The 12,263-nt window shown below is 38.0% G+C and overlaps 2 protein-coding genes across 9 annotated transcripts in view; one reads left to right on the top strand and one right to left on the bottom strand.

Moving 5' to 3' along the window:
- The window catches only part of WDR17 (WD repeat domain 17), an 82,343-nt gene extending 78,642 nt beyond the window's left edge, over positions 1 to 3,701 (top strand). For all 8 annotated transcript variants that reach the window (XM_032618216.1, XM_032618221.1, XM_032618217.1 and 5 more), the window contains one exon: positions 1,544 to 3,701. In XM_032618216.1, the coding sequence (XP_032474107.1) occupies positions 1,544 to 1,663 (120 nt within the window). In that variant the 3' untranslated portion in view covers positions 1,664 to 3,701. The remainder of the gene's footprint in view (positions 1 to 1,543) is intronic.
- On the bottom strand, positions 2,217 to 10,736 carry SPATA4 (spermatogenesis associated 4). Its single transcript, XM_032618223.1, has 6 exons — positions 10,501 to 10,736; positions 9,659 to 9,788; positions 9,156 to 9,274; positions 8,830 to 9,050; positions 6,815 to 6,928; positions 2,217 to 5,626 (listed from the first exon to the last, which is right to left on the bottom strand). The coding sequence occupies exons 1-6, from the start codon at positions 10,710 to 10,712 to the stop codon at positions 5,496 to 5,498; spliced, it is 927 nt and encodes a 308-aa protein (XP_032474114.1). The 5' UTR covers positions 10,713 to 10,736; the 3' UTR covers positions 2,217 to 5,495.
- Positions 10,737 to 12,263: the final 1,527 nt, after the last annotated feature.

Here is a 12,263-nt window from a genome sequence, read left to right as displayed (position 1 = left end):
ACCCAGGGGTGCCATTATCTCCAGAAAATAGAGGAGCCTTCATCATCCCAGAGCCAGGACCGGTTGTAGGTGTCCCCAAGAGGTAAACAAAGCTGAATCCCCGTGAAATGCTAATGGAGACCAGGTGGGACTAAAAGAACGCCACCTCTTGGGCACGTTCACATTTTACTAAGTGGACTCTTGTATTTCTAATGTAATGTAGCTAATTACATTTCTAACACTGACATGCCAGGCCAATGGAGAAAGGTACGTGGGGGGATAATCACTCCAATTAAATATCTGCTAATGTAAACTCTAGCTGTAGCTTGACTTGACACCAGAAACAAACAGTCTTCAGACACAGCAATATAGTCCAAACCACAGACAGAACACTTAGTTGTATACGTGCTTATCCACTTAGTTCAGAGATAAAGAACCAGAGCAGTAAATTCAAGAACTTATGATTAAGAGCAAAAACCATTATGCAGTTTTCAGAATACATTTTCAGTGCCACTCACCGCCCTGCATGTACTTCCAGTGGACACTTTCCTGTTTCTTTCTCCTCTTCAGGACTTTTTCTCCATCTGAGACAGACAGATGACCTGCTCCACAGGCTAACCTCTCTGCGCTCACACACACGTTAGGAAAGGATCTACTCATCATCTTACATACACTAGGGCGCAAATGACCGATTCAGAGGTGCGGGAGGGGGGCTACCCTCCTAGGATATTTCTGTTCCTGCAGAAAATCAGTGTGTTCTGCTTAAAACTAAAATGTCAAGTACCTGTGAATAGGAAGCTGCCTACTTCATGTAATGGATTTCCTAATATCTAGAAATAATTTACTAACAACAAGCTGTTATCATTTGAAATCATGACAAAAAACCTGATAACTTTAGAAAATAATGAAGAAAGTAAGTTTCTGTTCCATTCCGTGTTTGTGAAGTCATGCTTTTCCTTCTAAGAGCTGGGAGACACACATTGAAAGTTTTTTTTGGATTTAGTTCTTCAGAACTACCCTCGACATACAAAATAGCTGATATAACTAAATTATAGATATGCTAGTAAATCACAGGGTCGACAGGACTTTGAATTATATATACACATATATAGCAGTGTATTTTCCATCTTCTGGAGAGCAGGTTGAATTTCTGGCTTAAATAATTTTCCCAGCTGTATTGATGTAGGCTGTATGATTAAAAGAGTGAGGTATATTAAAGTCTATTATTAGGCATATATGCCTTTATAAATGTTAACTTTGTAGTAATTAATAGGTTAGCAATACCTATCGCCACTGACAGCGCCATTGTAATTAACGAATTCAAATTATAAAACTAAATTCTATTTTGAAAGACATCAGGGCATAATGTTAAGATATTTTAAAATGTTTCTCTATTTGGTGGCAATTCAAAGAATCTAATTTTTCTCTTATTTATAAATTTCCTATCAGTGTTGCTTGAATATCACCAGTGGTTTTTTATTCGTGTGAGTCTGTTTCTGGAAGTTTAAAAACATATTGCAAATTCATAATCTCATCTTCTCTTCCCTTGACTGTCACTGTGCAGGGCCCTGTATTTTTCCTTGAAGATGGGAAATCCACCATCTCCTTGAATGACGCTCTGATGTGGGCAAAGGTGAACCCATTCTCACCTCTGGGGACTGGAATACGACTCAACCCATTTTGACAGAAGGTTTTTCTCACACTTAATTGTTTTTTTAAAGACCGTTTTCCGGTTAGTATTACCTTTAACCTTTGTTGTCCAAGAGCCAAAGGTCTGGAGGAGGAGGTGGGAAGTGGGGACTCACAGCTGATTTTATTCGTTAAGTTCAACAAATAAAATATTTATATAATTTCAAGGAAAAATAGGTGTCTCCTTATTTGGGAGGAAGGTCATATTTAAATTATAAAGGACTGACAAATCTAAAGGAGCATATCAACTTTTCACAAAAGGTACCAAATATTCTATTGTTGAAACACTGAAACTTATAAAGTAGTGCAACACCTAGAGCCGTGCTTGACGTGCAGCCGGTGCCTAGAGTATTTGGGTGACTGAGTATCTTGAAGTGTCGAAATGTAAGGTGTGTACAGCTGATCTTCAAGTTAACAAACACTGGTATTGTCCTCTATAAAATGTATAGTAAACCACTAGTTTTAGCTCATATTTAATCGAAGTTTTCAGTTGTAAGTTTAATATATATATCAATAAATGGGTACGCAAAGTACTTTTGAGTTTTATCTTTTTAAAGAGAAAACATTCCCAAGTTCTGTAGCTGAAACTCAAATGTCTCATTATAAAGGAATAGGCTACATAAGCATGAAAAACATTAGAGGTGAAAAACGCAAAATGCAGTGAAATCTATGTGAAAATTTGCATCTGATGATAATTCACTAGTTAAAAAGATATTTGGAATTTATGAATATTAATTTTCATTAATGTATTTAACATTCACATAATCTCTAATCAAGTTACATTATAATATAGTTATAATAAACAATTTATTTGATGAAAATCAGTTTCAAATAAATTTCTGTAAGTAAATAGGTTATTAGTTGAAATTTGGGATATATTATGTAAATTCAAGTTTTAAAAATATTTATTAAAATAGTGCATCTGTCGATATTTTTAAAAAGCCTGAGGCGTGACGACAAGTATTTCAATTGTACTCGAATTCTGACTTCAAAATTTACGAAATGAATGCACACTAGGAAGAATAGTACTTTGATACTCAAGCTGTTTTACAAGATTTATAATACAGGTGTTTTGTCTAATTAGGGAGTGAGCTCATATAACTAGAATAATGGTGGTTTTTATTATCTTTAAACTTGTTGCATTTAAAGTACTTTAAAATTTTTCTTAAGCTTCTTAAAACAGAAAACAGTATATATTATGTACCTGTCTATCACACTGACCTACTTCTAACTCCACAAAAAAAGCATTTTAGCCTTAAATTCCATTTTATAAAGAAAATAGTTAATATTATAGAAGAGAATGTATACAACTCAGAGATGCAATGGGTAATGTAAATCGTATCTGAGAAGTACTTTTTAACCCTTAGTGATACGTGTAATTCAGATTTCTTTTTTTTTTTAGGTGAGGGGTATTATTAATTGGCATATATGCACTGAAATCTCCTCACTTAAAAAGTGGCAGTCTAAATCCTGCTATCATTCTCTGTTTTGTTTTAAAATAGATTAAAAACCCTAATCTGTGCTTTAAATACTTCAAAGGTACTAAGTTATACATATATAAACAATTGTTACATTCTTCTGTATGTTTAATGAATGCAAGAAATAATATTTTAATGTATAAAGTATGAAAAAGATCTTACAACTCTTTAGCACATGAAGACCATTGAGGTATAACCCAGTATTTGTCGAAAGCTTAAATTTGATTGATTCAAATGCAATTCTGTTATTCCTTGACTTCAACAATGTTCTATACCTTAATATTATGACTACTAATTCTTCATAAAATGTCATTGACTGTGTTGATCTGTATGTGTCTTAATATGAAAAACAAAAGTTTTACAAATTTATAAAGTTAAATTTCATTGTTATGTTTAGTATGCATGAAAACCCAAACAAAGAATGTGAACTTGTTTTTATTTGAATGTGTCCATATTACTGATAATGTGGACAAATTATTTTGCAAGTTTAAGTATGCTTTTATGAAAGAAGTCTCATTAGACAATGATTTTGATAAAAACTGCAATTAAAGCCAGGTATGACACAGTGAACTGCTAAGATGACACAATCAGTCTCGTCCCTAGAACCACCAGTGAGAGGACACCATCTCTCGCTAAATTCTGGGTTAAAGTCATCAGAGGTATGAAGAGCTGCGCCGTCCATCTGGGTTATGACCCTGCTTAGAAACCTAGAAAAATCATGTGATTGGGCTGTTCAGGAGGGTGAGTCTCCACTTGTGAGAAACACTGACTACAGTGTTTAGTATACAAGAGAGAATTAGTATAGAAGAGAGAATTAGTATAAAAGAGAGCAAAAAGAGGCTTACTAATTAATATAAACAGCACATCACAGAAGCTTCCATTCCCGGGATGAGCATTCTGCCAATCGATTGAAAGGTTCTGTTCCTATAGGGGCTGCTGTAGCTCCGAGAATAGCTCACTGCTTCCTTGTGTCAAAGATCTTTGTGAAGAAACTTTGTGAAGAAAATGACCTTCCTTAGATTTGCCTGAAGTGTTGGCTTCTGTTGACACATCTCATCTTAAGAAGCTCTTGACGTTACCTACTTTCACCATATCCCCACTTCCTTCATGTCCTTAGTCACTATGATATGAAGCTTCCAGACTCTCCTGTATTTTCAAAACTCTCCGTAGGTCCCACAGGGGTCTTGGGAACTTAACCAAGGTCAGGCCATGAGTGAGTAGCTTTTTCAGGAGATTGAACAGAGTCAAGAGAATAAAGAAACCTATTATTTGACTGTTTATCCAAATCTAATCCTTTTCTCTGGACGTTTCTCTAGCTGAGCTTCAGAAGACTTGTTTCTAAAATCCTTTCCTAAGGAACTATATTTTATGGTTTAAAAATTGTTCTCATAATCTTCTAAACCTTTCCCAAGAAGTCATCGATTTCATCAGGGCTCTCGTTAATTTCTTTTACTAAATGTTACCTATCCAGAAGGGTAAGATTAAACAAGGAAGTCTCTGGAGGTAGAAATTCGAGTTAAACTCTCTAAGGCTTCAAAAATGCAGAAAGACGAATAGAGTTTTGTTGGAAATTGACAAGCATATCATGGGATTCAGCATTAGTAATACTCATCTTGGAAGTCAAATGACACTATTAATGAGATAGCATAAAAACGTGAATAATTCCACTTGAAGGAAATTTTCCAAATATGAATTTTAAATTACCGAGAATATATGAACTGTCATCAGTCTTTCAGTATATCACTGCTTCTGTCTCCCTGCAGTAAAAATATGGGGCATGGCAGCAAGCAGGAGGCATTTTTTTAAATCAAGCTAAATTGTTTGCTAAACACCAAGTAAACCATGATTTTCCTTCCCCACAACTCAGTATCAACAGGAAAGATGACTATTTTTTTTTTGATGGCTTAAGTAAAGTTATTTATGGAAGTGGGCAAGATTTTCTGGGGGCCTATGTATAACAGCAATAATCATTCAGAATACATTTTGTTGATGATGAACAGGCATATTCGTAGCATGGCTCTTCTCTTTCTAGTGAGGAAAACGTATTACAAAGTAGATTCGCCATTCCTACAAAATTTATGAGAAAGAATTCTCACCCGTCTTGGTGAATTATGTTTAACTGTACCTTTAAACTTATTTTTGTTCATTCTATACTAATTAAACTGATTTTGTATTTTCAACGCTACTAGGTGCAGGTGTTGAATAAATGGTTGTTGAATTGAATTAAAAAATACGTTCTTCAGCCCAACTATAGATAAGACACCCCTTTAATTTACTTATTATTGACATATATCCAAGACTAGGTGACGGTATCCCTTTAGAGTGGCAAGAGGTGGTGGCATCGCTTCTTCAAAGCCCATCACACAGGTGCTCTTCTGGGTCCCCTTTCCATGCTTCTGATCTGATAGGTTTCATAGAGTCAGAAGAACGTTTTCCAGCTCGCTTCATGTGAATTTCTTTAAGTGGATTGTCACCATTACCTGTATTTGGTGTAATATTTAAATAAACAACATTAAAATCCATTTGTGGTTACTAAGTATTGTATACGACCATCTGTGTTTCTGACATACCAGACACATGCAGAACGATTGGCCACAGGCTGGGCACAGGTTAGTCTAAATGCCTGGTAAACAGAATATTTAAAGCATGCATGACAGTAGTCGGAAATACAAAACCTGAATGCCACCATCTCCAAAAGTCATCGGTGGAGCCTAAAAATACCCAGGGCTTATTTTGGTGCATCTGATACTGAACATGACTCAACTATTTTTAGATGTTGCTTCAGAAAGCAGGTGAGGCAACAGTGCCGTGATTTTAATAGTGCTTAGATTTGGCAACTATACAGAATTCAGAATTCGGTTTCTAGAATTCTGCACTGAGGCATCCAAGCCGGCCACTCAGACTCTTTAGGTGACTCAGTTCTAATATGAGGGGCCAGTGACAACTAAGAAATCTACATTCCCTCGGTGCACTATTTTGCTAGATGCTAGATTTAGGTAAACAAAGAGAGGAACTTAAGTGTTAAAAAAAAAAAAAGGTAACCTTTCTTACAGTTAATTTTTGCCACTCTATTTGATAATCAGAAGCTTTTCAGATGAACAGGCTGTGATTTCAGTACCATTATGTGCAATTTTGGTGTACGTTGTCAACCATTTAAACATGTAAAAACCATTAACTTGCAGGCTATACCAAAAAGTGAGGCAGAGGCTGACTTTGGCCCTTGTTTGGCTACAGTTTGCTTTGGTGTTAAGTGCTTTCTGAATTAACAGGATTTAAACTCGTGGCTTCTTGTAAAACAAGTGATGGGGAAGTCTAGGTGTGCAGGTTGTCTGTATCTGCCTTAGGACTGATTCATCATCTAGCAGCTACAGGATTGAGTTTTGAGCTCTGCCAATGAGTTTCCCGTTTCAGACACACTTTTTTAAGCTGAAATCGGAATTGAAGTGGCTCCTATAGTAGCAGGCGGGGCAGCGCTGGCCTGGGACTTTCCCCTGTTGTGACTGGTTCTTAGCGGACAGCATGCCCCCGCCACCTATCCAAAAGCACACATACCAGCCTACTGCACCGTTCTAGACTGAATGCCTAGACCAACATTTTAACTATTTTGAAATTTTAAACAAATAAAATAAAACAAAAACATCATTTTTAACAAGTGGAAAAACACTTACACACAGGAACGACTCTTTCCTTCGAAATGACTGAATTACATTTGCACCCACAGGCTTGGGCAGGACCATGACTGAAAGTCGATTCTCCCACTGTTGGTTTGACCTCAAACCATTCTGTAAAATGTAAACAAAAATTCTTTCTTAAAAATTCACTATGGCCATGGTCAAAATACGACACCACAATTTCAAATTAAGCAAATTATTTAGACATCTGTTGTATCATATTCCTGAGAGCAGTGTGGATACATAGGTTAATAACCCTCTCCACCATGGTTCACATCTCTGATGCACAAAATAGTTGCTTTAAAAAAGTTACTTTAGGGCTTCCCTGGTGGCGCAGTGGTTGAGAGTCCGCCTGCCGATGCAGGGGACACGGGTTCGTGCCCCGGTCCGGGAAGATCCCACATGCCGCGGAGCGGCTGGGCCCGTGAGCCATGGCCGCTGAGCCTGCGCGTCTGGAGCCTGTGCTCCGCAACGAGAGAGGCCACAACAGTGAGAGGCCTGCGTACCACAAAAAAAAAAAAGTTACTTTAAAGACAGTATCCTTATGTTCCTATTAGTCTTTTGTTAAGCTTTTTTTTTTTAATTCAGCCAATTTATTTTTTATTTTATTTTTAAAAAAAATTTTGGCCACACAGCATGTGGGATCTTATTTCCCTCACCAGGGATCGAACCCACGCCCCCTGCATTGGAAGCACAGAGCCTTAACCACTGGAAGTCCCAATAAGCTTTCATTCAATATTAGTATATATACAGAAAAATGAACAAATCGTATGTTTACAGTTTGAAGAATGTTTGGAGTGAATACATACCTGGGATGCCATCACCCAGATCCAGAAATAGTATAGTGCTAGCACCCCAGAATCCCTTCCTGTCTCTCCCATACAGTACCCTAAAACTTATATTTCATATAAGTAAAACCATACAGTATCTATTTCATTTTGCAAACATTTTTATACTGTAAAAATAGTGACAAAATTATTTTCCATGTTTCCCGTATTTCTTATTAACTAATTCTGTCAACTGCAGCACTTGGGCATCAGTTTCACTGTGCTTCTAAAGATCACCTACTCCTCAGCAGCTCACCCTCACTGAGGCTGGAAGACGTGTCTAAGGTCATTTCTGACTAGACGTGTCTGGTCATTTCTAAGGTCATGCCCTGTTTATGCTTAAACACCACCCTGGTCATTCCCAGAACTGTGATTATCACAATTAATTATTCGGCAGCTTAAAATCAGCATTCTCAAAAATCAACACTGGTGATAACAGAATTCTGTTCAAGAATCGAAAGTGTTGAGGTATGTCCATGGCTAAAGAGAAAATGTGTTCCAAAGAAGACAGCAGAGAGATAGGTTAGCTTTGCACTAAGATGGACATTTAAACTGATGACTAAATGGAATGGTTGTGTTTCGTTCCAGGAATTCCGACAAGACCCAGTGAGTGGAAGTAATAGTGAGATAGATTAAATGTAAGCAAATATTCGGTATAAAAAATAATGATACCTGATTTTGCAGTGTTAAAAAAATAACTTGACAAAACCAAAATGCTGAACAACAAAAGAACTGAAGTGGGGAGGGGGCTGGTAGGGATTGGTCAGTGTCCTAGTGTTATAAGGTCCTTACAGTTTGAGGAAGAGAATAAAGATATTACTCTTAGACTAAGATAAATATGCATGTTAAAGTTTCTAGCGTAGCACTAAAGAGTGTAGAAATTTATAATTTTCCAAATTAGTAGGGAGGAAAAAAGTCTTTGGATTAAAGTTCAGTCCAAAAGAAGAAGAAAAATAGGTCAGACAAGAAACAGAGAACAAATTAAAAGCACAAAATAATATGATAGATATGAATACATATATGGTAATAAGTATGACTGAATTAATAACAATAAAAGTCACAGTAGATGAAATTACAACAAGTCTATGATTCAGGGCGCAGTGGCAGTCTTTTCTTTCATCTGTGCTCAAGAAGAGCCTTCTTAAGCTTGGAAGAACCCAGTTGACTATTTCCAAGAAAACTTACTTGGATTCAGTTTTCTGCTCAATTTTCTTTGCAACATTTGTAAAAGGAAGAGGAACTCTACTTTACGTTCATTATTGAGCTTGTTCGGATTGCCTATTAATTCTGATAACCTAATGTTATCTTTAATAGACTTTGAAGCTGTCGATCTGGGGACCAGGGGCAACTGCATCTGGTAACTGTAGTCTGTGAAATTCACAAGGTCATCCTGGATACTTTTAATTCTGGAAATAAAAAAATAAATATTGTTGACAAGCCCCATTTTAGTAATAAGATTTATATTATCAAAAGTTTCATATTATATTACTAGAAAATTCCAAATAACTCACTCTCGATGTGTTAACAAGGTGTACACCTCCTGTATCAGTATTTCAGGTACTCCGGCTTTACAGTGAATTGTTCCGTGGATTAGTTCTTTAGGTAATCTAAGTTTTTTTCTTGCCAGGAACTGTAATAGTAGAAAAAGAATACTTTCACCATAAGAAGTTCTATAAAAATCTCCAATTACTGTGAATTCACTTTAATCCCCCTTTATTTCTCAACTAATATTTTGAGGTTTAACATGTTAATTAAGTTATTATTACTCAGCAAGAAAATCAACCATTATATCCCGCTCCAATTTGAAATGAGTATGCTCAGTTTCACAGGTGACTCATGACATAAACTTTAATAACCTTCTTTTCAATACAAGGAAACAAGCTGCCTACCCAGCTGCATTGCATCCTAAAACACGGCCACACACGCATATACAGAGAAATCCACGACCTCAAGAATACACCTCTTCAAACATAAACTTTTCAACAGTTAAAAGGGTCATTGGTTGCTAATTTACCTTTTCCAACTGCGCCCAGTTATCCAACTTGACTTTTAAAGAAGTTCCATTTTTAAAGGATGACAATTTAAGGTCCCAGGGGTAGTGTACAGTGAATATTTCTGCTATCAGGAAGCCATTTGAAAAATCCCTGATCCATAAAAATAAGGAAATAAAATGCAGTCACTTACACAGTTTGTGATTTTGGTTCATTAACACCAATTTAATATACTATACTGGCAGCAACTTACAGAATGTTGTACCATTGCTCCAAGGAGGACCTGCTGTGGAATAACCTTTGGGCAAGATGACACACACCAAAGGCCATGGTGTTCTTTTTATGAACCCCAAACTATTCATTTGTATCGAACCTGCATTTTAACAAGATGCCCATGTGATACCTAGGTACACTGAAATTTTCAGGCGTGTCTTTCTTGAGGAATACCGAAATTAGTAAACCAGAGTCCTTGCCTGCAACAAAGTCATTATTTTTATGGAATTTAGTTTGCACGCCCAGAGCAAATATTAACTGCCACTAGTATTAATGTCCAATGTCTCTGAAGAAAGAGCCTGGACTCTTTTACTTTTTTTGTAGTCACCAAAGCAGTCTGTATTAGCTCAAGTCTATGTAATGACTGATTGACTGATTGACCGATTGAAATGCTCCATCCTATTTTTTTAGGTCAGTTCCCTAAGAAAAGCTGTGTGTGTGTGTGTGTGTGTGTGTGTGTGTGTGTGTGTGTGTGTGTGTGTGGTGAGTGGGCGGGGGCAATCCCAGGAGAAAGCCCCTGCGCGGACCCCGGGGCTGCTCTGCTCCGACCGAGGCTCCAGCCAGGCGGCGGGGGCCGGCCCTGCTCCAGCACCTGTTGATGTTTCTGGGGAAGAAGCTGAGATCCAGGCCCTGGAGCCAGCGCAGAACCGACGGAGACACGCGGGACCTCTTCGGGGGATGCGGATAGACCAGACACTTCTTAGGCCTCCCTCGCATGGGAGCGGCTGGACGTGGCGCAAGTGACAGTGACTTGGGTACCGTCGGCAGTGTCAAAAGCTCTCCTCCCAGACCGGCGGCAGCCATGGCGCTTTCTGGGTTTCTATGGCAGCACCGGGGGCGGGGCCTCGGCGGGGCGGGGCTTCGGCGGGGCTGGGGCTTCGGCGCGGGCGCCCTGGGCCTCGCGGGTCCTCCAGTTTGGGGTCCTGCGGCTCCGGGTTGGCGGACGTGCTTCCCTGGCCTCACTGAGGACTCGGTTCCGGGAGCTTAAGCCTTGGGCGGAGCTTTCAATCTCCGTTTTAATTGGCGTGAAGAATAACCGATTAGGGCCCTCCCTTAGAAATGGACATTTTGAATATCGTGGTTTCTGCCCCGTCGAAGGCCTAGTTTCAGTCAAGCATTTGGAGGAGGTTGTGAGGACCTTTCAGAGGACAAAGACAGTTTTTGTTTGGGAATTGGAAACGATAGGGTTTTGTTCCAAAATGCCAATGAAAAAAATCTTCAAATTAAAATGAATAGATGCTTAATGGCTACAAAATTTAACGTACCTATTTCCTTAATTATTACGCCGTGTTCATAAAAATTACATATTCGAAAGCGATTTGTAAATTCGATTTTCACACTTCACAAAGATGCCCCAGTAGGCATGATTCATTCATTCATTCGAAAAATATTTATTGAGTCCCTACTAGACCCTGAGCTAGTCACTTGGGATTTATCAGTGAACAGTACAGAGGGGGAAAAAAAAGGATTGCAGAGCAGGGACAGACAATTATAAGTTAAATATTTACACAGCAGAGTTGTTAACATCCTTTAAAAAGTCTTACAGTAAAAGAAAAAATGTGGCTCGTAATACATATTATTGTGCAAGATAAAATATGGGATAGGTCTTGAGAGTGGAGCTATATAATATTTTGTTGAATGTGTATTCATAGACATGTCTATGAATCAAGTAAACCAATGTGAGTCTGTATGTGGTGAAAAAGAAAAACAAAAACGGAGCTATACAAGTGTTTTCTCTTTGCCCAATGTGTCTTTCACGGATGATTCATTCACTTGGTGAACTTTTTTTTTGAGGAATTATTATTCGGTGCTTTGCTATGCACTAGGTCTTCACGATTCAATATGGTAGCCACTAGCCCCACGTGGCTGTTCCTATTTAAATTTAAATAAATTTCAGTAAAATAAAGTGAGTAACACTGTGTACATTTCAACTGCTCAGTAGCCAGACGGGGCTTGTGGGCACCACACTGTACGACACAGATACCGCAGTATCACTGCAGGAAGATCTATTGGGCAACTGTGCACTAGATTATTTATAGAAGGTACAGAGATATAAATACCTGAAAAAAGATCACGCACCCTGAAAAGCTCTGCCATGGTAAAAATATATTAGTATCAGGGAGGAAGCAAATAATTTGGCCTGAGGGAGTGTAGGAGTCCTCTCAGAGGAGGTGACCTTTGATGTGAATCTTATAAGGCGGTATTTTGAACTGGTTAAGGGAGAGGCTTTGGAGCAGCAGGTCTATTTTTTATTATGTGACTTTGGGCAAGTTATTTAACCACTTTTATTTGTAAAAGATGGAAATAAATAGGATATACCTCACAGGGTTGTGTTGAAGGATTAAATTAAGTTAA

The sequence above is a fragment of the Phocoena sinus genome, chromosome 21 (assembly GCF_008692025.1).
Source record: "Phocoena sinus isolate mPhoSin1 chromosome 21, mPhoSin1.pri, whole genome shotgun sequence".
NCBI lineage: Eukaryota > Metazoa > Chordata > Mammalia > Artiodactyla > Phocoenidae > Phocoena > Phocoena sinus.
The sequence above is the reverse complement of the archived record's forward strand: the minus strand, read 5'-3'. Positions and strand labels throughout refer to the sequence as shown.

Bases quoted from the DNA above. Each gene is read 5' to 3' on its own strand.
- SPATA4 (XM_032618223.1), bottom strand. From the start codon at position 10,712: ATGGCTGCCGCCGGTCTGGGAGGAGAGCTTTTGACACTGCCGACGGTA. The intron at 9,789-10,500 runs GTGCTGGAGCAG...TTTATGGATCAG, and splicing joins TTCCCCAGAAACATCAACAG to GGATTTTTCAAATGGCTTCC. The intron at 9,275-9,658 runs GTAAATTAGCAA...CTACTATTACAG, and splicing joins ACTGGGCGCAGTTGGAAAAG to TTCCTGGCAAGAAAAAAACT.